The following is a 26809-nucleotide window of genomic DNA, read 5'->3' on the forward strand; positions in this document are numbered from 1 at the left end:
TCGGTTATATGGAGGGGGGAAAGAGGTTCAAGGATGAGTTAGAAAATGAGAGCTTCAGAGGAGAGGGAGGACAAAACTAGGTCTAGATTGAAGATAGTTGGAACACAGAGAGAAAAGGAGCTACAGAAAAATAAGTCATTTTTTATAATGCATAGAGGGAGAGAGTAGAAAATATGGGCTTGGAAGGCAACTTAAAGGGAGGGAGAGGGATGGTGAGGGATGGAAGCGAAGAAGATTTGGAAGGTCCAGACAAACAAGGTGAAATGAGTGACTCAGAGTGAATTGCTGATCTATGGACTGAGCGAAGGGATGAAGTCTTAACCAATCAAGGAGGCAGGGAAGAGGATGGTTGTGGGTGTAAGAGATCACCAGCATGGGACCCTGTCATTGACTCACAGTCTTGAAATGAATATCAGTCTCACTCGCACCTCATCCTCCTTGAATTGTCCTCTTTTTATTTTTTTTCCTTTGCTCTCTTTCCCCCTTCTATTTTTTTTCCTCTTCCCATGCAGACCAAGCAAAGAAAAGTGAAGCCTCAGAGATGTGCTGTATTTTTCAATAGAACCTTTTACCTCTGTCTAGGGAATGGACACAAAAAATGCAAGTCTGTCTTGCAATCCCAGCCTCCCTGTAATGTATGAAAAGTATATAATTATATATATATGCTGTTTGACAAAAGCTTTTATCCACAGAGCCCAGAGGTGATACATCAGACACTCTATGGGGGGGACGAGCAGAGTTGCTTCAAACAAATCAAAAATTGCATTCAGTTGCCTGAGTGCCAGGGACGATATCTGCCATTTATCATACTAACAAATCATGGATACAGTATGTGGGATATATGCAAACAAAAAATCCAGGAACAAATCAATTCATGTTCTCTGAACTTGAGTGGAGGTAAGACGAGGGACTTTAAAATGTGGTCTGATTATTGATGCTGTTTTCAGTTATTGAACAATAACAGTTTTAAATGTGGGACATTTAAGTAAAAAGTAGGCAGTTAATTTGCTGTGCATTATGCAACGCAAACAATAAAATACTCACATAGTCAGTGAAACTTATCAAGGACAATTTAAACTCCCTTTTCTCTGTCATTGTCAGTCTTTCAACCTGTTTTCTATCCAACCATATTTTTGTCATCTGTTCTCTCACAGTCTTTTATATCCTGCAATGTCTAGATTGTCGTACTGCACACACATGCATTGTGACATGTTAAAATAGTAACTAGAATGGCACTCAGTAGAGCACATGTCTCAGCCTAGGCCCAAAGATTGAAAAACACCTCAATGTTAGCAAAGTGAAAAATTACAGTTCCCGCTTGCTGATCTAGACCCATAACAAAAATGTAATGGTTTCTTCTCTGACACCAAGTTTTGTGGTAAACCATTCAGTTGTTTTTGTGTAATTTTGTTGACAAACAAAAAAACATACCAACAACCAAATGGACAGGGTTGAAAACATAACCCTCGTTTCAGAGAAATCTGCTTTTGCTTTTAATAATATGACTGTTGGTTAAATATGTGTTAAATATCACATATATACCTAAATGTTCCAGTGTTTGTAACAGAGACTCATCAAAAGCCTAAAACACGTGTACACACACATGTGCACACACACACGTCATAAAATGGGTTGGTAGTTTCAAGGACAAACAGTAATGGACACAATAACTAATACTGTTTAGTTACAGTACAGCCTGTCAACCCGCCCTCTGCCTCCCTTAGCATGGAATTACCTGGCCAATGGTGTGTTAGCATGACCTCATGTATAGTAGCTGGTGTGGGTGAGTGGGCGTGCATGTAGCTCTGTGTAAATGTACAGGCGTGTACTTCTATTCGTGGCTGTATGTGCAGCATTTATTTGTCAAGAAATGTGATCCCATGCCTCGCAGTAACTCACATGTCCTGAACGAAACTGGTGCTCCCCATGAAGTGTGCCTGCTGCTCCCCAGTAAGTAATGACAACATAAAGCAGATTTACGGCCATGACACTCACAAACGGGAAGGGGAGCATGCACACACACACACACACACACACACACCGATGTGCTGAGATACTGAATTTGTCACAATGCTAAACACTGATCATCTGCCGCTTTTTTTTGTACCAAGAGTTTTTTTGGGCAGATGAAATCAGAGTGAGAAAGGGTTGCGGAGGAGAAGTTGATGGACACAGGAAGAGAGTGGGCAGATGACGAGAGAGAGAGAGAGAGAAAGAAAGCGGGACACCACAAAAGCGGAAGGTGTAGGAGGAGGTGGAGAAAATAGTGCGAGACACAGCGAGGCTTGCTGCCATTCTAGCCCTGCTCGATGAAGTTAATAAACTGCCCGATAGCAAAGCATCATGGTCATCAGTCATTCCAAAATGGGAAGGGGGAGTGTTGGAGTGAGTGGGAGTGCAGGGAGGAGGGGGAACGGAGTGGGGACAGAGGGGAATGGGTCAAGGTCTAGAGGAGGCGAGGAGGAGCTAGGAGAGATGAAATGGACAGTGGACGTTAAAGCTGAGGCAGCGAACGGCCCAGATATTTGTTGACCTCGTCCTCGTTCTCCACTCGGCTGGACGCCTCCTACACAGTGGAGGAAGCGAGGGACTGCAGGAGACAGAAAGGACTAAAAATGGCTGAGGGATGGGGGGTAGAATAAAAGTGTACTAGATTAAAGGAAGCATGTCACAGTGAAAGACTTTCATTTCCTTCCCATTCTACCTTTAATGGCCACCAGAGAGAACTGAGAAAACTTTGATTCCCACATGTAGACAATGACTCACACCGGCCTCATTACCCACACGGCTCTCTTAATCTCCCGTCTGCGGCAAACTTTTGTGTGTACGTTTGCGTGTTTACGTGTGGGTGCAGGAGCCCCTCCGTCTCCTTCCCGCTGCCTCTGTGGTCACCTCCCAGACACACCGATTAATTGGCTTCTATAAATCAAGGTAAATCTGTTTTTTATTTCGATGTAATGAGCTGCGTGGAGTGAATAGGCGAAACATTTGCATTGAACTGCCCTGCGTGTTGGTGCGCGGAGGCTCAATTCGTTCTGTGTTCTGAACTAGAGCAGCATGAGGCACAGATGTTTCATCTCGTCTCGGAAAATATTTCTAATTCCTCTCTTCTTATTAACGACAAAGGGCTTTTAACAACCTTGACTGAACTCCCCGTGGTGTGTTATTAGCAAAGAACACAATTTTAGTCATTGACATGCTAGTCAAATATTTTTGCTGTGAGATTAGCTGTGGTTTTTCCAGACGCTCTGTCTGAATATCATGACGCCTTTTCAAGAAGTGCACTGAGGACACAGGTTGTGTCCTTTTTGTGGATTTTTAATCATGACACTTGCATCTGTTTTTTATATCCATTCCCTGGATTTCTTAGTTGTGGAATACTTGTACAGTTGACATGGTTTTATGTAAGAATCAATGTGTTGTGCTCTCCATTCAGTCAGTTTAATCTAGAATGACACTTGTCTGTAACCCTGATACTGCTCTTTGCTGCAGTGATGTCCGGGCTCCCGAGTATATTATGTGTGACACAGCTGGATGTCCTCCACATCACAATGGAGACAAATACAAGTTTCCTCCATAAACTGGACAGAAATCGGTGTTGTTGCACATGAGTATATTTCAAGTTATTCACATTTACATTCATGGTTGCAGGTTCAAGACTGGTGGTTTATTATGCAGACACGTGTTAGAAAGGGCAAATGCACAAAGTGGAAAAATAAAACAATTTAATTTGAGTTCCTCAAGGTTTTTACTCTGGGGTGAGACCTCTAGTTTGGTTAGATGGCTTCTCATGGAGGCTTTGCTATTTACAGCTCCTTTCACCAGCTTGCGCCCTCGCGCTGACGTCACAGAGACAATGAATTAATCACAAACTGACACTTCTTCTTATCATCAGTCAGAAAAATACATTCCCTCATCATCTTCATGTCAGACTTGAGTCTGTCATTTTCTGAATCTCGCAAGATTTTCTTTTTCCATGACCCAGGAGAAGAGAGAGGTCATTAATAAATGTATGAAATGGTGCAGAACTAGCTCTCGCTGTTACTCTCCCTCTCTCTTCCTATCTCATTTAGTCTGACACTCTATAAGGACTCCGGTGTTACTCACATGGGACTAGTTTCTGCCTGCTGGTTCATTACAGCACAGGTTGCTGGAAACAAAGAAGCCATTATGGCTCAACCTGGAAGAGATGGAGCCAAGGAGATGGGCCATTGACTCACCAGGAGATTATTTTAAATGAGTCTCCTCTCTAAGGAATACTTATAGGGAAGTTTGTGTGTGACTCTGTGTACCTGTGTTTAAGACAGCTGTTGTGCATATGTCTACATTCATTCATTCGCTTTGCTTTACAGCTACTTGTGTGTGTATCTACCTACACTTGCCACAAAGAGAGTCTCACCAAAGCCAGTTGTGTCTCTCTTATGTGTGTGTGTGTGTGTGTGTGTGTGCTTATGTTCCTATGGTGCGTGTACACTGGTGTGTGAAACACCATGCATGTTTCTCCCCTCTGTCTGCAGATGCTGTATGAGATTGGACAAGCCCAGTCAAAGCCGTGCGGGATAAATTTAGCTCGTGCTAACACCCTTGGAGGCCTCTTAATAATTGAGAAGGCATCTGCTCCAATTAATATGGCCCTCTAAATGGAATCCCTATTTAAATTTTCTCTAACTGGGTCACTCTCTTTCTCACTCTTCTTCTTCCTCTCTCCCCCTCTCTCTGCGGTGCAGTAAGGAAGAAAATGAGCTGCCTTCTACTTTTAAATGGTTTTTAGGGTTTCTGAAACATCATCTGGGATGTTTTGCCTGAGGTCTCCCAAACGCATGCACACATACGCACGCACGCACACATACGCACGCACGCACACACACACACACACACACACAAGCACGCACACACACAAGCACGCACACACACACTCACGCACACACTCTGAAATAAAGTTTTGACAGATTTTTCATGTAGCCCTCCTATGAATGAGAATGAAGTGGAATTGGGAACTTCTTTGAACTTGATTTGGTTGACAGATTTAGCCTATTAAATCAAAAACTGGAGGGATATGTTAGCAGTTGGGTTTATTATGACTGAGTAAGCAGTTACATACTGTAGCGTGTTTCCTTAATTTTGATTAGTTTCCCATTTAGCTTGTTATGGCTGAGATTGGATGAACCCATATAGATCTTTGATGGAAGTCTTATCTTTTGTTTATAATATAATAATCATATTCAGTTAAAATAAAAGATGGAAAAGCAGCTCTCAAAACTTGTTGTTTCAAGTGTAACATCACAATGTGCATTAATGTGGGACAAATTCCGTTGGATCATTGGTCACTTTAAGTGTTTTTGGGGTGATCAAAAAAAGTTAGTTAGTTGTATTGTCCTTGGTTAGTTTCTTTGTCTACCACACTGTTCATTCACCTTCACAAATGATGTCCTATGGAAACGATAAACAGAGCAACACTTAGCAAACAGCACACATCATTAAGCAGCAAGAATGTAAATGCATAATAAACAAGGACGTCTCATAGACATTGACGGACAGTCAAAAAGATCACCAGACTCTGGTGCTCTGTTAGGGATGTCTCATTAAGTGCTACTATGGTTGCAGGTACTACGCTTATGTTGAAGTTGGGCCTGTACAGTGTTGTCAGATGTATAAAAATTAGCATATCTGTACAAAAATGTTGCCCTCTGAATCAATAGTGCATGATGTACGATAATTTGATCATTTTGTGACACTTAGTATTATCAGTTGTAATCTGGATAGTAAAATATGGATCACGTCTGTATTCACGCATCTCTTCTCATGTGACATCTTTTCAGTCAGTCATCTTTCTGTACACTGAAACACTTCGGAATCTCGACACAGTTTTGATACTTCGGTATTGAGCGTTCCATTCCTACTCTGCTCGCCTATGATAATTTTCCTTAAAATATGAAAATGTTAAGCTTCTGGTATGATACCTCTGCATTTCCCATCTGGCAACACTGGGCCTGTTTCGCCTTATGGACGTAGCTCAACCTACGTCCTGATGACTTAACAGAGAAGTGGCAGTTTAATGGGTGAGTGTGCTATCGAGGCTGCGATGCAAGTGGCATAGCAGTTAAGAAGTTGGGAACACCTATTAACTTGGCAGCAGTACATGCTATGTGTGTAATATATTGTACATAATGCATGGTTTTCATGGAATTCATTGAATGTTCTGTTTGAATAAAACATAATGATATGTGGGAGAATGAAAACTCCTAGAGGTCCAAACCACAGGCGTCATGTCGTGTGGTGTGTGGTGTGCTATTCTGTCAACATGTTTGCTACCTCTGCAAGGGGAGGTTATGTTTTCACTGCTGTTTGATTGTTTGGCTCTTACACAAAAGCTCCTGAGCTGATTTTTTGTATCTCGGTGGACGTGTGTAGTGTTTGACAAGGCAGAACCTATTAAATGTTGAAGCAGATTCAATTAAGGAGGCGGATTCAGTTTTTTTTTTTCACTTTGATAAAAAAAGAAACAAAAATCAAGCATGTGTGGAGTGAAAGTATCTATGAACAGATAACATTTAGTGCTTATCTGTATAATGAACTGGATGTATCTGATCTCAATACATGTATATATTTAACATAGTGATAAACTGGCCTATCAGCCTTGGCGGAGGCATGCGATCTCTTTCCTTTTAGTTGTGAATGCAGAAGGTTGAAATAGAATGGCACTCTGTAAAGTGCACACAATCAGTCCTCTTAGTATGCAAGATTTATTTTTCAAGATCTCTGCATCCTTCAGTGCTGCGTGGTTCACACATTCTCTTCTTTTACTATATTCACCTGATGTATTAAATGTTTTACTCAAATCTGAAATTAAGATTCGTCCAAAATGCAGTATTCAAGTTTTGTAATTCACATTCTTACTGTGATATCGTTTGGCACGTCTTGTCTATGTGCGTTACCCCAGCTAATTAGATCTCTGTTTTATCTCCGTTTGTCATTAGATCAGCTGGTTTTGCCCTCTCTTTGACCCCCTCCCTCTTTACTTTACAGTGCAGTTAAGCAGTCAGAGTAATTATGGAGCCCTGCTTCACTTTCTTTGTCTTTCCTGCTGCCGTACAGAGTCACAACTGTCGTGTAATCCCCAGAGGATTCGGTGAATTTGGGCTATCCCGTCCTGAGTCACACACGCTGTTTTGTCTGTCTGTCTCTGCATTTTAGCTTTTCATCTCTGTGTGTTTCACTTCCTGTCTGTTTTTCTATCAATCTTCATGTCTCTTTCAATCTCTTTCTCTGTGTCTGGCAATCTGTGACTTCAATCTGTTTTTTGGCAGCAGAAATCCAGTGTGCTTGATTGCTTGTGTATAACTGTGTATGCATCTGGGTTTGTGTGTGTGTGTGTGTGTGTGTGTGTGTGTGTGTGTGTGTGTGTGTGTGTGTGTGTGTGTGTGTGTGTGTGTGTGTGTGTGTGTGTGTGTGTGTGTGTGTGTGTGTGTGTGTGTGTGTGTGATCTTGTGCCTGAGGGTGGGTGTGATGCTAAAAATAGCTCTGTGGGCCATAGCGACAGGGAGATCCAGTGTGCAACTGGAAGCTGGACACTTTACTGGATGGATAACACACTGCTCCTTCAGCCTTCCCCTCTGTCTCTTTCTCAATCTGCTGGTTTCACCGTCTCACCCTTCAAGCAGTTTGATGATCTATGAAAATCTATTTCACCCATTGCCTCCATCAGCCCATTTTTATGGTTCAGTCTCAATGGTGCATCTCTCTGCTTTCATGTTGACTTTGCACCTCTAGAAAACCCACCTTCACCCAACCAGCCCTATTCCTTTCATTTCTCCTGTGCTCACAATTTCTCTCTATGGTTCTTTTATTCATCTGACCTCCAGGCCCAGATGAGGCACAGCCCACTGGCCAGGAGTTGGCCATATTTGAAAAAGGTATTTTTATGAGTCGCTTCCGTCAATAGTGGGGTGGAAAGCAGAGGGCGTCGTGCATGAGATGCTGTGTTGATACAACACAAGAAAGCAAAAATTAGGCTCCAGGAAACACACACAGAAATGTTTTGGGACCAGTAAAATGGGGCTTCATTGACTACATGATAGACATACTTATCTTCAACCAAACCTCTACATTACAAAGCTTTTTGCAGGAAGCTGGTGGCCTGGAGTCCTGGAGGTTTCTGACCATGGTGTTGTTTCAGTTTTCTGTTCATAGCCGATCATAGAATTTAACGGGGCTCTCTCACATGTTTTTGTTGCTGTAGGTCAGCTGTTGTCGTGGGGGCCACCTCCCAGCTTTGGAGCCCCATGCAATAGCCCGATTTGCCTACCCTGTCGCAACACCCCTAAAAACTTGGGTCCACACAATTCTTCGTACGTTAAGTGAAGTCGCCTACAGAGAGTTTACTCTGTGCGACACTGAGAATTTGTATCCGTTAGTTGTCTCCACACCTCTTTTGTAAGACATTTCCCTCCCCTTTACCTGAAAATGCCACAGTGAATGTCAGCACTTCCATTTTGCATTCACAGAACCAATTTCATGACATCCAGCTCCCTAATACAGTTTAAATCAAACCATGTCAACTTTATCGAACACCATTTTTGGTATTAGGTGACTGTTTTTTTTTATAGAAAATTCAGACATTGCAGGTATTCGCTGCGTGTCTAACAATATTAGTTTCTCAAGGCTTCCCAGTTTTTTATTATGGTGTTATGGAGATTTTTAAGCAGAAGGATGCTGCATTGCTTGCACAATAACACAGTGATGACACGATTTCCACTGCATATTGAAAATGAGGATTATGTATAGATTACATACTGTATGCATTCATTTTGTTTCCATCCCTTTATGTAGATTCCTCTTGGAATCCTACTTAAAAAATACACATTACAACACACCCAAAGCTAACACTGTAGTCGGGTGTTCTGAACTGAGAAGTGTCAGCATATGAAAGGAGGGATATCAAGAGAAGGTGAAATGCAGACAAGGATTTAGCTAAAGACAGTGTGAAGTGAATAAGAATAAGTGTGTTGGAGAATGTCAAAGGTTAGAGAAAGAGAGTGAAGGGTAGAGCAGAGGATGTGTCTGACATGAATCTGTCTGCTTGTGTCATGCTGGGTCGGCTCTCTTTTCACCTTTCCTGTGCCTTGGTGATACAAATCGAAAAAGTTCTGATCTTAATTTAGCATTCACCCCCACCTGCGTCTCGGCACAGTCTTGTCTCATCCTTTGCGTTAAAAATGAGATGGTGGAGGACAGTGACAGAGGAGGGCAAACTAGACACAGAGGGGGAAGAGATTGAAAGGAGGAAACTGGCAGAGAGTCAGACTGAGAAGGAGGTTACATAGGGACTGAGGAGGAAATAATAAAGTCAAAAGGAGCAGACGGTTATGAGGAGGGAAAAACCCCAAATCTTGAAAACGAAGAGATCTCACACAGTGACTTGTAAAACCTTACCAACACATGTCAAATATTTCAAGTCCAGTAATCAAATGTTACTAGACTGCACCTATACAAAGCAAAAAAGCTGCACATGACTTAAATTTAGCCACATTCCCTATACGCTGCTCCCAGTGCTCCTGCCATGCTTTGAACGCTCCCTGTACTGTCAAGTACTGGAAGGACGTCAAACACCATCTATTACACAAGCACAGCACAACACACACATGCTGAGCAGTTAACAAGAACAGAAGTCCAACAGACTGCAGTCGTGCACTCTGACCGTGTTTTTAGAGTGCCACCATTGTGCCTGTTCAAACACATAGAGCTTTGATAATAATTTGAACCTTGCATGTTCTTAAGGGTTCTTCGGGGGTGGGAGGCTGTGATAGTGTTGATGCTTTAAAGAACTGAGCCCATGTGTGGGCGTACATGCCTGTTCTCCAGACAAAACTTGACTGCTTGCACCCCTGCTGGGCTTTGAAGAGGCCCCAGTGAAATGAGAACTCTGACTTGTTTGACGCACGCACGCACGCACGCACGCACACGCACACACGCACACACACACACACGTGGAAGAGATCCACTAGGGAACTACTTAGCATACATGTCAGGTCCATGACACAAACACACCAAAATTCCCATACCTGCCTCGTCTCCGGATCATATTAAACATGCATGAAGATTATAGCCATGTACCATCTCTTACACACCACAGTCACATGCACCCCCACACACACACACAAACACACTCACACAGCTTGATCATTATAACACTGACACCACCCTTTCACACGTCCACATGAGCACTTTCACCCATTAACATACACAGCTGAATGGCATATAGGGGGGTGTCTGATGATCAACATGTGTTGTGCTTGTTCCAGATGTAAACACAATTTCCTCACCTGGTTCTGTTTCAGATTCTATTATAGATTTGAAACCATTGCAAAAAACAATGCTCTTGATTTTTTAAATTTATTCAAAATGCTCTTAATAACGAACAGACTATACATTTAGGCTACAGGCGTGTAGTCAGAGTCAGTCTCCTTCCTTCCTGACGTACATATTTTTCATATTTCAAATTAGCTTTGAGCCGTACAGTATGATTTTCTGTCTCCGCTGAAGTGTCAATTAAGTGTGTCTGCTGCAGGCTAAATCAACAGCAGCCCAATCTTTGCAGATACATTCTGCAGCTTTGGTGCTGGAGCTTATCAGACCCACAGTGTTTACACTGTCTCGGCTGCACATGTTTGTCCAAAGCTGACATAATGTTTTCTACATTTTGCTTTTATATACAAATATATTTTCTTGCTTTGAATGATAATGTTAAAAAAAACATTTCTGGAGAAACAAGATGACACTTTTACTACACGGGGATGATGATGCTCCCTTCACAAGAACTAAAGCTCAACAGCGAATATTGTGTCCTAGTCTGCCAGGTTTGTACAGGCGATCAATAATGAGATTAAACCGTATATCTGTGGGGAATGTCATTATTACACTTCTGTGAGAGAGCTTAAATATTGTCTAGTTCTGGCCTTAAAGGCTTCATTACCAATTACTGAAACCGTAAAGTTATACAATACCTGATTGAAATAATAATAGCGTCTCCCTTTGAGCCATCATATATAAGCTACTAATGATTTTTCTGATATATATTGTATATCACTGACCAAGGGATTGGATTTAATACTACATGAAAACACACATACCCATGCCCTCCTCTCACTCTCTACTCTGGTTTCACCTCTCTCTATTTCTCTTTTTTCGTATCATACCTTTCTTGCTTTTTGAATTTTCTTGTCTCTGCTTCATCCTTGCCTCCCATTCTCCTCTATACCTTTTCCTTACGCCACTTCAACCGATATTTGACAGGTTGTATATGAAAAAACAACTTTGTATTACGATTGTCTAACCTGTGTTTCCTGGATCGTGAGTTGCAGTTTCTTGTCCTTCAGGAAACAGGCAGACAAGTAAATCTCTACAGAGCAATCTTCCCCTCTCTCTGGATCCCATCGCTAACTTAATGTTTTTTAGCTCTTGTCCTCTCGTTTGATCTCCACAGACCAAGTGTTTTTCCACAGTCAAGAAATTGTACAAGGTGTGACTGCCCTTGGTACACTGTAAGAGAATACACCCGAAAAGCCTCCTTATAATATACAGTATATATATTTATATATATATATTAAAACCGAAACAGTTTGTTCCTGTTAACCATTCTGCTTTGAAAAATATAAATATATGTAGGCCTATATATAATATAATAGAGACTTTAAGACTATTTGTCCAGCCCAACACGAATGTCTGTGTGGTTGAAGATTCAATGAAAGAGATGATAGAACCAGCTTTGTCCACAAAATGAAATCAGTCTAACTGGGGTGCATGTGCACACACACTGAGGTAACTCTCCCACGCAGCAGATTCAGAGTGACAGGTCGACTAAAGAGTGATAGACGTGGCACCATGATAGTGCTAGTTGGCATGTGGCAAACAGTCCTGCAGACACCAAGTAAGTCAGTTTCTCCTTTGAGGGGAGGATTAGAAAAAAACAAACAGATGGCCAGCATCAGCAAGTTACTATTTGCACTGTGTCTGCACTCAACTGTTGATGTTGTTAGTACCATTTTGTGTTGTTCAGAGATGTTGGTACATCTCAAAATGCAACAAACAAAGAAATCACATGTGTTTAGTGCTTCACATAATAATGAACATAAAAGACAATTCATCAGTCAGCACTAATCCAAAGTGCAGTAAGCACTTATTCTGTGAACATTTTTATTATAATATTTAAAAGTATCTGTCAACCAGAGAACGCACCAAAGGCATGCAATTATTGAGCCATAGTCAATGTTCCACAATGGCTTATTGTTGAGAAATACAGCAGGAAACAAAACAGATTGTAGACATTTTAGACTTTTTAATTTCTCCGCAGCTGTAGGCCAATGAAAATGTGAATATGAGACATCCAGTGTTAGCTTTAGTTCCCTCCAAAAGCTCTTTGAGAGTATTAAACAATGAAAAAAGTGGATGTTTGAGGAAGGAGCTGAAAGAACTTATGGTACACGTGTGAGTTTATTACACCACAGGTCGCCTACCTACTGTTCTGATAAACTCTACCCACACAAAAATGGAGTCGTATCTCATTTTCTCTAATCGTAGCTATGTTCAGAGCGACTTTAAGTAGATAGACTTGAACACTTTGTTCCTTCGATTTTGTTAATTAAATATTTGATACTGATGCCACGGTTTTCTAATCCTTCAATTAGTCACTAATTGGAATTACATTTCATATAGGGGGCTGGAGAGAGGGAGATATGGGGAGAGGGTGAGGTGGGGGTGGGGGATGGTTTCTTAGGGTACAAGTTTTAGCTTTTATTGTTATTCCCAAAGCCAAACAAAGCTGCGTACAAAAGCCCAAAGTGTGTGTGTAACCCTTATTAAGGCAGAGCCTGTCAATTGGAAGACTTACCTTGTGATGTATATGTGTATTTGTTTTGATCTTTTGAGTGCCGGCTCTCACAGAGCTTTCTCCTCTGGAATAGTAATGAGACAGATTCACTGTTTTGAGGATCTAGATAGAAGGAAGAACTCAAGAGGAGAGTATTAGGAGACCCTCCACAAGAACTTCATTTTACCGAGGTGTTTATTGGTATTGATGATCGAAGGTCCATGATGATTTAACAGCATCTGCACTGCTCTTAACTTATCAGTTGCTCCTTTCAACCATAGAACTGGAGTACCCCTCAGACTTATTCAGAAGTTGCATACATACTGGAGAAGGCTTCTTTAGTTCAGTGCTGAGGAAGCTGTTTGGATGAAATGTCTTCAAGAAACACAAGGAAGTCCAGGTACCTATGTACACAGATACCCGTCAGACCTGGTTCATCTTCCTACCTCTGAAAAACACTGCTGTGTATAGCTAAACCTTTGCTAGTTTTCTTTAGCATTAGAAAACACATCAACATTGTCTTACCTGTGTGGAACAGAAGAAGAACAGCTCGTCAGGTCGGTTTCAGTGTGGCCACAAACCAAACACTTGGTCAGTTGCCTTAATCCATATTGTGAAATATAATATATGCAAGACTATAACTGCAGGTCTGGAAAGGAGCTTGTTCTTGTTGATGAAATTGCTCCAGGAAACTGGGCTCCCAATCTTACATTTGATAAAGACAGTATCCTGTAGCGCAGGAATGATGATTGGTCGCTTCAGGACTCCCAGGAATTGAAAAGACAAGATAAGGGGGGTCTTTTCCCTCAGGGTTAAATGAGATGGCATGAAACCAACAGTTATACTTTAAACTGGGAGCGGTTCTACAAGGTAGTGTAAGAGGTGACAATATGCAACAGTGGTTGTATTGAGCAGCTCCATGAATAATTCATAATGGTAAAAACAAAAACAAAAAAATTATATCAAACAGACTAGAATTTAAGTGTGGTCCCACAGACTCACATAATCCTATGCTTCTCTGCACCGAGCAATGAGTAAAAGATTCCACAGCTTCCCATCAGCATGTCCAACTCTACTGGCCATCTTTGCCAAGCTCAGATCTTTTTACAAGACAAGTTCAAGGGGCATCATTTGCACTCAATTTGAATTTCCTCTGGGTAATATGTCAAGGAATTCATCAAAGCCCCCCAAAAAGACTAAATCTGAATGTGATGGAAGATCTGGGCTCGAAACAGATTGGTAAAGCAGATTGGAATTTCAGATGCAAACCTCCTGGACTAATTTGCATGTGGTGCAGAGCAGATTGCTTTGGAAATCCACTAATCTCAAAATGAATATGCCTCCAACATTATTCTGTCTGTCAATTGTTGCAGAACCCAGCGCTTGTTTTTTCTCTGTGTACTTCTCCCAGTGGCTATTTTTAGGAGGGAGTTTCAGAAACACTGATGTGTATCACCTGATTATCTCCTAAATAAACTGGTTGTCCAGCCAACCCTTTTGAACACGACTTCTCAGGAAGGCCTTGCGATAATTTCTTCAAATTTGGTACAAATGTTCATTTGCACTCAGGAATGAACTAATAACATGTTGGTGGTCTAATGTCAAAGGTCCATGTCATTATGACCTTGCAAAACACAATTTTGGCCAGTTTGTTCTGAACGTGATATTTTAGGAACATTTGTAGGGAATCTGTTTAAACTTGAAACAAACCCAATAATGCACTGATTCGATTTTGGTGGTCTGGGGTCAAAGGTCAGGGTCAAATCAACCTCCTGTCCTGTGAGCATGATATATGAGGAATGCTCAATGGGGAAATTCATTACATCTCTAACAAAAGTTCATTTAGACATACAGATGACCAGATCAGACCTTAGTAATGCAACATCTAGGGTTTGCCTTCAGGGAATCCCTATGAATTTGTCTTTTGACATGAAAGTACACTGGTACTATTCATCGATCTAAAGTGTGCAAAAAGCTGGTTCAACCTCATGAGCTCGACCAATTGTGCAGCACTCAAATCTTCCCCCTTGCCTTTGTCTCCCTAACAAAGATTACCTGGGATGATTGATGAAATTTCTTCTTGGAACTCCAGACTAAGGAGTATATCAGGTATATGCCTGATATTAGAAACAATACAGAAATTAATTTTAGACCCACACAAACACACGCAGGCGCCTGATTTTTCTTTTAGTCTTCAGGCTCAATCTTCATGGTTGGCAGGTTTCGTTGCCTTTTTGCGGTTCTTCATGTGTAACTATACGTGTTTGTGATGCTTACCCAGACATTGGTTGGTTATGTAGAGACAAACAACAAAATACAGCTGCCATTGTGTGGACCCGCACTGATTTGACCAACAGATATCCAACTAAGTTATTTCATAAGGACAAAATTTGGTTAATTGTGTTGAGTGGCTCATGCACACCAACTGTTACCCACTGTAAATATATGGTGAACACACATAAACACAGAGACTTGTCCCTCGCCACCAATACCTCATGTACGGCACTCTGTGGGTGTTGGATCCTCGGGGCAACCTACCTTACTGCTGTGATGAATAAAACAACAGCCACTTGGAGCTGTGCGTGCGTGTGCGTGTGTGTGTGTGTGTGTGTGTGTGTGCGTGTGTGTGTGTAGAAGTTCTGCTGACATGGTGGCTTTTAAATGAACTCCTCTGGGTGGCTGTTTGGCTGGCAGTATGGCAGCTTCTGGTGGTGGCAGATGGAAACGTCTCTGCTTGCAATCGTGTCTGCAAGCATGATAACTTGAAAAAAAACAGCGGCAGTGGTGAATGATTACCATCAACAGAAAGCTAGACTCCCCAATATGATATTATTTATCTTTCCCATGTTTTGGCAGCTGTGATCAAATGGGCTGTACCAATAGTAAAAATATGTTTTCTCCTCACATTTGGCCAGATCATAAATTTTAAGTAAATTTTTAATAACTTTCATTACTTGAAGCTTAGTTGATAAATCAAGGGTTCTTTCTTTAAATTTTCAAATTTATAATAACATTTATTGATGTTCTGCAACACTTTTGCTAAAATGTTTTTAATCAATGCTCTCAAATTGCAACTTCATTTTTGTTTAAACAAGCTGGCAATACCCGTTGTTTATTTCAATCTGGCTGCCAGAGCTGTGTCCGAGCAAGGTTAGGTGGATGATGAATGGGAATGCATTATGTCAATGAGTGTCCTCACAACTATAGTAAGGTGTGTGTGTGTGTGTGTGTGTGTGTGTGTGTGTGTGTGTGTGTGTGTGTGTGTGTGTGTGTGTGTGTGTGTGTGTGTGTGTGTGTGTGTGTGTGTGTGTGTGTGTGTGTGTGTGTGTGTGTGTGTGTGTGCATGCAAGAGAATGTGCACTTGTCAGTGCATTTGTACTGGCTTGTGTGACCCCCGTAGGATTGACCATTGCTAATAGGTTTGCAGATGGAGGAGCTTTATTATGCTCTTTATGACTTTTTAACTGACTCACTGCTGGTAATGAACATAGTGTGTGTGTGTGTGTGTGTGTGCGCGCGCGCCAATGTGTACTTGTAATATTTTTGTAAGGTGTACAGAAGAGAGTCCTTGAGGTAAAGAGGGCTGGAGAGATACAGAAAAGGGGTTGTAAGAATATGCTAGAAGGATAGTGAGGGTGGTGGAGGAAGACAGTGTTTATGTAGAAAGAGATAGAAAGACAGGGGGAGAGAGGAAATGATTGAGGGAAAATGAGGACAACAGGAGTGGCACCAACTCTGTGGGCAGATGGATTGATGATTTAAAACAGCATATTGGCAAGATAGAGCTGATGAAAGAGAGAGAAGTAGATAAGACGCACACAGTGAGTGCACTGTTGATGACACATTACTTTATTGGTCATCTGTTTATTTTTTAGTTAAAGCCACTATATCTCCACTGGATACCAGATTTAGAATGGCTTTTCTATGAAGGTTATTTATCCTAAAGCTGCTTTACTGGCATATACATATGTGTGCGTGTTTATGCAAATGAATGTGGCTTTTGTTGTATTACTGCACATAAAATACAAATAGGGAAGGTGCATTTCTTTTTAAGTCTGCAGCTTTAGCAGAGTAGCACGTCCGCAGCAGCATCACCAAGGACAGGAAAGATGACTACAGCTACTGAACTGCTTGAGTAATGATGAATTGAAAACCCTCCAGAATTTGCGCTGGTTTTAGAGGGCAAAGAGGACGGGGGGAGGTAGAGCAAACTTCGATGGGGAAAAAAATGAGTCGACAAGGAGACAGAATGGATAAGAGGATGAAGGAAACAACGGTGGAAGGCGGTGGGTTGGTGTGAAATCAGGAACAGAAAGATTTGGGATGAGAGGATAAAAGTGCCAGAGGATAGCAGGTGAGGAGGGAGAAAAATGGTTGTGGATGTGTGGAGGGGGTAGAGGACAAGTCTGCGATGGAAAGGTAAAGAGGAGGAGAGGGCCTGTGTGATGGAATTAGAGAAAAGTATGACAGAGAGCAGTTCGATGGAGGAGACAAAGGGGTGGAGCATTCAGAAGTTTTGCAGCTATAAATGTCGAAAATGGAGAGGAGCATAGGATTCGATTGCACAGGGTAGAAGAAGACGACATGGGAAGTCTCGGAGTGTGAAGATGCTGAAGACATGCAGCTTGCCAGGGGGGAAGGAGGGCAAGAGAGGGGAGCTCCTACAAAATCCTCCCCCTCCCTGAAATATAAAATGACATTTATGATGTGTACAAATCCGAAGCCTCTTACCATCGCTTCAGGCAAAATCCTCCCAAATGTTCGGCATTAATCAGGAGAGCGAGCTTAAAGACTTAAGGTGTATAAAAAGACTGGTTTCTTGCTTGAAAAGCAGATTTGACGCTTCGTTTCGTACAGTCGAGGATGTTAGCACTTTAAACTACATGAGACATACATTTTTTCCTGTTTTTGATTCCTTCATCTTCTTCTTCTTCTTGTTTTGCTCAGCTCTTCTTGTTTTGCTCAGCTCCCGATTGGTATCGGCCGATACCAATCGGTGGACGATCAATCAGAGCATCCTTAATCTTTTCCTATTTAGTCTCATCTCTCTGTCGATGATTATCTTCTCCAACATTGCTAAAGGCAAACACCAGCATTTTCGTTGAGGAACTTTAAAGCCTGGTTTAAATTATATCCACCTTTTGGCCCAGTAACATTTTAGTAACATTTCCACACTTTTCCCAATGTTTGCATCCAAAAACCTGCAAACTTAAAACATCCTTGACAGAAGTAATTAGTGACTTTTTAAGCCAGTGAAAGTTCATTGTAGTTGTATGGTAATTCAGCTGAACACACAGGGTTGAATCTGTACATTCAAGTACTGCTATTCATGACATCAATGTTTGTTTGTTGTCCACCCTTAAGGTTTTATCCTTCTGACAATATAACATGAATATAATGCTGTTGGAAAGCTGACCCTCAGATGTTGGAACCCAGAGAAATACACCGGCGGAGAACAGCCTTCAAAGTATTAAGGCTTTTAACTGCATTGCCATACAATGATACTTTGTCTTTTTATAAAAGAAAGCAGAGATGAAAACATGTTTGTTGTGCCAGATTACCTGTCGGTGCAATCTGCTTTTCAGGGTTCTGGCATATCTGTAAACAATGGCTGCTTGATGGGTGGAGGAAAAAAACACATTTCTCTCACAGCAACAAAGAACGGGCCTTTTGAAAATGCTTGGCTATGTACTTGGTTTGTTTTGAAAGCTTTGAAAATGCCAAAGCATCTGTTTGATTCTTAAAGCAAATGTCAGCTCCTTCTTGATTAAATCTCTATCTCCATGTCCCCGGGTCTTTCACTTACACACAAATGTATATACATACGTATTCAAGGACATCAAGGCTTTGAAAGCCATGGCAAGTTTTCTATGATTGTGTGTCACACAGGGCGTTACATTGTGCAATGATGGAGGGAGGGGGAGGGAAAGAGAACAGGGAAAGTGAGCGTGTGGCTCAGGGAAAGGAAAGAGTGAAAAGAGGGATGTACAGAAGAGGAAAGGGTGCATGAAGATGGGCAGAATTAAGGAGGAGAAAGGATGAGAGGTGGAGATAAATTAGGAGAAAAGGGGAAAATGGGTAGAAAGGAATCAGGGGTATGAAAATGGAGTGATGGAGTGGAGGGGAGCAAAAAATAGGTGGAACAAAACTATAAAGCAGAACAGCAGAACAAAGAAAAATTGGCTATGGTGGTTATTAAAGGGGAAAGGAGCAAAGAGGCAAATGGAGAAATAAATCAGGAATAAGGGGATAAAAGAGAGAGACAGGGTGGATGAGAATGTGAGGGTAGGACGTCGATAAAGACGGAAGGATCACTTGAACATGTAGAGCTGCACAAGAAAAAACTGTTTTAAAGCAACATGTTGGTATGAAGGAGCAGGCAAATGCTGCAATCATTGTGCAGAAGCTGTCAAGGGAAAACACAGGCACACAGAATGTACAGCGTGGGTCATTTCGAAGGTACATTGCTATCACCCTAATTATCATTTACTTATAACTTGGCAAAGGCTTAGATATACTCTAACAACTGGCGCTCAGCCACCACTTCTACTGTTTTAAGATCCCAGGCAAACCTGGCCGGACTGCAGCTGAGTCAGCTGTGGTTTGCAAATGAGCTGGACTTGGCCAAACCCGGCAGAGAGCTGACATGAAGAGAAACGGAAAGAAAAATGCTGCTGTCAATTGTCTGCCCTTTACTTCGCTGAATGCAAAACTTAGGGGCCGAGGAAATGTGCCTTAGTTGAATGGTTATTTCCAAATTGTGTTCAGCTTGCTCGCTAATGAATGGAGACGCAATACATAACCTCCAAATAGGTTCATTTGTGTTGGAGGAAAGCCCTGGATATCTCCAGTGGGTCTTTTCAAAGCAGGGAAACAGGTTGGATTCCGTCAACATGCGGCGAGGGAGAAAAGGTAAAGCAGGGATAAAGCTGTGGTGGAGATAGCAACGACCTTGGCACAGCTTTGTGTGACAGTTGACAAAGGACTGAAATGCTGCTGAACTATGACTGCAAATTCTCCTGGCTGCTCGCCTCCCTAATGATGGAGCAAATTAATTTACACACCTATAATAAAAGAAGACAGTGGAGGGAGGAGGGAGAGAGAATGGTGAGGGGAGGATGACAAAAGTATGAGGGGGAGAGAGATTTTTCTTGCACAAATCAGGTTACCTTGGAGGTTTGTCCATTAATACACGGGGGGATGAACTAGAATCTCATGCAACACACACACACACACAAACACACTTGTTTTAACACATAATATCCATCATATGCTAAATCTGCTGATTGTGAGCTTGCAGATATAACAATGCAATACACCAAGGCACTGTATATGAGCAGAGATTGTCAGGGTATATCTACTTTTGTATCAACATTTCTGCTACACAGTGTCCCTGGTGCGGTAAACACACATTATTCTTCTGCTGACCTATATTTATACACAGACGGACAAAAAATGGATTACTACTTCCTTTTCCTTCCAAAGACTGTGTATGAGCCCAGATGATAAATATTAGAGGTGTTTTCATATCTGTCTGTGTTATATGCCACGGGCATCCTCTGTTCTTGTCTGACCATTAATTCTTTTGTCTTCTTCCTCTCTTACCCATGCACGCACGCACACACACACACACACACAAACTATACAGAGAAACGCGCACATTAATTCTACGCTGTCCTCCCAAGTGTCAAAACGCACTCCCTTCCAGCTCTCACGTCACTGCTGTAAATAACATCCTGCTTCTGTGTGCTCGTGTGTGTGTGCTCGTGTGTGTGTGTGGACACTAGACACTGTAAGACGATAACCTCCCCTGTTCATCACGATCATCACTCAGCGCAGCCGCCACCATGCTTTCATCATCACATTGAGACAGCAACACTCGGTCCAGCCTTGTCACAAATCAGTGATACATCACCCGTGTGTGTGTGTCCCTCCAGTCATTATCTTTGTCTGTCACTGTTCCTGTCACATTACTGTCATCAGCTGCACCCTCCCTAACAGGTGTGTGAGTTTGTTGGAGTGACCGAGGCATGGAGCCAGATTTCAGAAACCTTAAGAGCCCTGTTTGGAGGCGTCACTGCGAGAGACAGCAGCCAACAAAAGAGAGGAGCTGGAGTGAATGAGGGTTAAAGATCAGGAGGCAGGTGTACAGTTCGATGGAGAAAGGTTTTTGCAGCACTCAGCTGTTTTACCATTGAAACAATTTTTTGCAAACAACCTGAAAACAAATGATTTAGCTGTAACTGTTTAACTTCTATCATTTGTCGTGACCTCATGTGACCACGTTGCCCTCCCCTTTAACACTCAATCGCTCGTAAATCCATTCCTTCATTCCTCCCGCTGAACGATTATCCCGAGAAGGAGCCGGCTTAATTATCGGGTCTTTACGAAATGTGGGAACATAATAACTGCAGTGGATGATCACCATCCTAATTTGTTCATTTAAGAAGGAAATTGAGCTGTGTTTTGTACATTCAACAATCTGCCTTTCTCTGCATGAATGACATTATCTAATTTTGTATTGTTATTGGGATGGATGAGCTGTATGAATTATTCCGCTTTTTAAAAAAAATCTTTCAGATTAATATACCAGTGTTTATTCCATCTAATAGTTTAATACCTACCTTTTACCTACTTGACGTAAAATCTAGTTTTTTTTAACAGGTTTTTAAAGGAGACAAAACCATTTTAGCTTCACCTCCGCTGAACATTATTTTCTAGGAGAGTTAGTTCATTTTATTATACCTACACACTAACCACAGTGGTAAACGTGGTAAACACACCTTCAGCATGTTATCATTACCGTAGCAGGCTGATGTTTTATAGCAAAAGGTATAACTGTGCCTTAACACAGCCACACAGAGCTTCTAGCCTGGTTGTAGCCTTAGTCTACAGCCAAAGTTGTGTAGATATTAGTCAACCTGTTTTGGAAACTTGAGCATGACCATCATAAATATATAAGTATGAAAGCACCTGAGCTGCTCGTCCGCTAAATGTCCACTATCATCCTTTCATCTTGCATGATTTTGGTCATTTGTACTGTTTGTCCCTGTCCTGTCTGTTCCATGGAAACTTACATCCCTTGTATCATTAGGAAATATCAAAGAGACTGATCTGTAAATTATTCTATTTAATGTAATGTACGGCAACATTTTAAAAATCACTCAGAAAGAGCTGAGATCATGGACTGTAGATACAGCTCTTTATATATTTACATCTCCATCATCTGTCCTTACAAGTTTAAAACTTGAAGGGAATGATTTGCTCTAATCAAAAGCAAATGTTGTCAATAAAAAGCAGAGAATATGTTGGAGCTATGATTACTGAGATTCTAAAACCACACTGAGCGAAATGAAAGACTGTGGAAGAAGAGGTTGATGACGGACTTATCAATTATTTGTCTCTTCCTCATTCATTTTCCACCGGTAGCATCCCTGAGCCTCCCTGTGTGGTTATTTGGCATCAGGTAGACAAACAGATTGTTTATTGCCTCTTTATCTATGTAAACAAACTGGGAAATGAATACCGAGCACTTGACCAGTGGCAGACATTTGATCAATACCTCTTGACCCAACAATCTGGGGTGTCTACTTTTGGATGCTGCATCCATTCAAATTGACCACCGTTGTTGATGATGGTTTTGAAACAGATTTAAAGCTGCTGCCAACATGCTCTGTGTGTGTGTGTGTGTGTGTGTGTGTGTGTGTGTGAGTGTGAGAGAGAGAGAGAGAGTGTGTGTGCACGCGTGTGTTTGCGTGCCCGCCCTTGAGGCGTCTGTGTAAAACAAGATTCACTGCTTTTATTTCCTGCTTGATTTATGTTGTGACGTTTGCCTTTGCGCTCACAATCACATTACTGGAAAGTAGGCAGAGCCAGGAGTGTGTGTGTGTGTGTGGGCGCGTGTGTGTGTGTGCGTACATCCCTGTTTGTGAATCAGCATGCAGTGATGTTGCTATAACTGGCAGGAAGCAGCAGACATATATCCACCGTCCTTCTCTCTCCAATTCACTTTTCTTTCTCACAACAAACATTCATTACATATTGATTTCTTAAAATAAAAAATAGCAGAATACAAATTCCAATGAACACACTCTTTATATACGTACTCATTCAGAATCTCTAGAGCTCGTAAATGGAGCGAAATGTTCCATGATGATTCAGGAGTATTTGTATAATGGGATTATCATTTTTTCATACCTCGAGGCACAAAGGATGTGTCACACACACTTGTATAATGATTAAAACCGGTTTCATCATACTGTAGACATTACTCTTTCTAAAATATTGTCTGTTTAACTCTCACCTGCTGTTTTTCATTACTCAGCTTCTGTCTGTGTGCCTGCTCACTGTACCTGGATTAAAGAGTGTGGGTTTTAAGTCACACACACACACACACGTAGCTGATGAATTGCTGCAAAGGTACAACAGCTGACAAACACAGAAAGAAAAAGAATGAGTGGGTGGTTAAGAGGTCATGGATAAGAGAGACAGAATGAAGAAAGGAATATTACTGATTAAAAGCTGTAAATAGCTGATTTTTACACTTTAATATTCTTTTGTTACGTGTTGCTGGTGGGATGTTTCACGGAAAGAGAAAAATAATGAACCACTCATATACAGAGACTTGTGTACAGCACTGTGCAGCTTTTAACATACGTCTGGAAGCACGAGTAGGGGTTACTATGGCAACTCCATTGTGGAAGTCAGATTAAAAGGGCAAATAAAGTGCTTTTTTCCGCACTGCTCCTTTTTATAAATTAACTTTTTTCCTCCAATTTTAATGTTTTCATGCTGTGTACTGTGAAGTGCAGAAAAAACCTGAACTCAAGTGATGTGACAAACTAGAAAAGAAAACGTCCGCCACCTTTCGTCTGAACGCCCGCTTCAAAGCGTTCGTTTAAAGCTGTAAACACAATCATCTCTTCTCTTCCATGCATTTGTCCTCTAGACATAAACTACCTAACATCATCCTGCGGAGTACAAACCCTTCCCCAGCGTTGGCATGTTCCAAACTCATTGTATCATTCATGATTTATCTTCCCTGGAATAGTTAATTAGTCTCTGGATTTCGTTCTGTATCACTTTGTCCAGACTTGTTTGTTTCACCTCATCTATACTGCATGATGATAAAAACAACCAGGAATCAATCAGTGGGTGGTTATTTATAGTTGCCAAATGCTGATGGATCAAATTATTGAAGGATACATATTTCATGAGGCCCTATGACGAAGAGGCAGTTAGTGCGCTCCACTGTTCCTGAATGCCTTCTAGCAGCCGCTGCTTTTGAATCTGTTGCATGTGCTGAAATCAGTTTTCTTCCAGAAGTTGAATTTCATCAACAGTTAATTTGAGGGGGGGGGATAAAGTGGGATCTGTGTTTTCCAGATTAATGTTGTCCGCAGTCTTCTGTGTCAGTGCAATGTACCGTTTTATACAGTTTAATTACACCACAGTAACCTGCACCGGACACGGGAAGTGGGTTTCTCAGATTCACATTTGAGGACCAATATTATCACATAAAAGTGATGCATATATTTTTTTGCTTCACCAGGAAACATAATTTCCTCAGTAACTTGGGCCACTGTGGGAATTCAGATCATAGCCTTTGTGGTATTAGCAGCAGACTCTGCCCATTGAACTATACAAGGCCAATTATAGCAACAGTCTTCTAAATGTGGTACAAAACAGCCCTCAGCCAATGTAGTCTGCCTGGTCATTAATGGAATTCACAACCTGTGTCTGACACACACACACACGTTACACACTTTACAATGCAAGGCTTATTTTCTGGTCAGTGAAATACAGTTAGTGGTGCTTCATTGCGCTGGCTTACACAATTAGTAGTCCAGTGGATTTCCGGGGATAAACTGGGTTGAAATGAGAGGCTAAAAGGGAAGAGAGAGAGAAAAAAAAAGATAACGCACTGTAAATTGTGTGTAACAGACCAGAGCAAAGACCAGATCTCCACCAGCCAGTCGACATATCCCAATGGTGCCTCGTTCTGCCGTCTCACCAACAACACTACAGGCTGACATTTATTTCAATGAATAATTTAGAATTAACTAGTGGGAACATTATCATCCATGCTGGCACACACCGGTCCTTTTCTTCTTTCATTTCTCTTTTGTGCAGTTATCATTTGAGTTAGCTCGCCTTCAGGCCGAGACTGACCTTCGAATACGCACGGATGTCAAACCGGCAATGGCTCCTCTTCAGTGAGGCCTTTTCTCTCTCACATTTGAAGAACCCAACGGGTGTAACCCTCAATATCCCACTACTACTCCCACAAGCTGGTCAGATGCTAAAAGGAGCTTTCAAGCTAATGTTCTTATGTCCAGATGTTTCAAGGGACAGTCTCATGTGTACCAGATGTTGTGTTCAGGTGGTCATCAATCACTGTTCAGACCTGGTGTTAACTTCCGTTCTGAGAGATCTGATCACAAGAGGACAGCTCCAGCTATGTCTCTTCACACTCTTGTGACCATTTGTTTTTGGATCGCACTTAAAAAAATGACCATCATTAATGTTTGCGAATACTGTTGTTTTTACTCAGCTTGTGCACACACACGTGTCCGATGTCTGTGTTGGCATGAGAGAGAGAGAGAGAGAGAGAGAGAGAAAAAAGTGAGCGGAGTCCGGAGGGTGGGGATGAATGAACACAGCTATTGAAAGGTTTGACCAAGTTACAAAATGGATCAGTCATTATGTGGTGGCCAGTGTTGATGTTGTGGTGGTGACCACATACAAATCAATGTTTGGACAGTGAGAAGCATAACATGTTTGATTCATTCCAGTGGGTCAGAGGACATTAGTTGATTAGGTGGTCCTTCGTATGTGGCCCAGGACACCTATGCGTTCACACAGCGAAAAAAGGATGAGGCAGCATGCATCACAGACCTGATCCCGAAAGTCAGACTCTGAATCACAGGATCTCAAGACACATTTGGATGCTTTCAGACCCGAACTTTGAGCTGACAACTTGAGATCGATTGATTTTAAAAGCCGGTCTGAACAAGTTCATAAACACAAATGTTTTCTCGAGGTAACAGACAAAGCTGTGTATAAAACCTGCCTTTTGATCTTGTTATCAGCTGGAACATGTGAATGAGAAAGAATGTTTGATGGGTTGAAATGTGAATCGTGATATGTCAAACTCTGGTGTCATTGTTTTTGGACTCCTGCTGTTTCACAACTTTATGGTCGCTATAAAGATAAACCAACTGTGAAAGAGTAGAAGGTTGCCTGACCCTTGATTCTCTGAGGAACTTTATGGGCTGAATACTCTAGCCACAGTATAACTATATTCCTATCTCTACTGGCTTTGCTATTCCCAAAATGTTTCTAATACTGACTCAATCTTTGCCTTTGTGCTGTCTGTCTTTTTTTTAACAGGTGCCATCTTTGATGAGTCAGCACGGCAAGATGACGAGGTGTTTCGTCTTGCTGTGGCGGATCTCAATTTGAACAATGACATCTTGCAGACGGAGAAGATCACCGTTTCAGTGGAGTTTGTCGATGGAAACAACCCCTTTCAGGCCGTACAAGAAGGTAGGACTAAAATAATATGTCGCCTTGCCCCGTCAGCGGATACAACACTCACACAGTCAAACTTTTTTTGTGTTGATATAAAAGTATAATTTAAAAAAAGAGGATATTTGCAGGCCTCTGTCATCTTTGATTCTCTCACAAACTTTTTAATTTCACTTTGCCTGAATCATGCAAATCACACTGGTTCTTCCAGTAGCACAGTCCTGTCTCTATTTCTTTTAAATTCTGCATTTAATTGAGAACAATGAGGCATGGGAAACTAATTATTGTTGAAACACGGCATTAAAAACATGGCACAAAATTAGCCTCGGCCTTACATGTTCACTAATTCTTCATTGATCGTGTACTCTGAGCTGACCTCACACACACACTCAGCTGATGGGGCAGTCTATTCAT

The 26809-nt window shown here is 41.6% G+C and overlaps 1 protein-coding gene across 2 annotated transcripts in view; it reads left to right on the plus strand.

Annotated features, from left to right (window-relative positions):
• The window catches only part of grid2 (glutamate receptor, ionotropic, delta 2), a 441472-nt gene that overhangs the window by 52614 nt on the left and 362049 nt on the right, over window positions 1-26809 (plus strand). For both annotated transcript variants that reach the window (XM_035167013.2, XM_035167012.2), the window contains exon 2: window positions 26258-26413. In XM_035167013.2, the coding sequence (XP_035022904.1) occupies window positions 26258-26413 (156 nt within the window). The remainder of the gene's footprint in view (window positions 1-26257; window positions 26414-26809) is intronic.

The sequence above is a fragment of the Hippoglossus stenolepis genome, chromosome 9, assembly GCF_022539355.2.
Source record: "Hippoglossus stenolepis isolate QCI-W04-F060 chromosome 9, HSTE1.2, whole genome shotgun sequence".
NCBI classification, from domain to species: Eukaryota; Metazoa; Chordata; class Actinopteri; order Pleuronectiformes; family Pleuronectidae; genus Hippoglossus; species Hippoglossus stenolepis.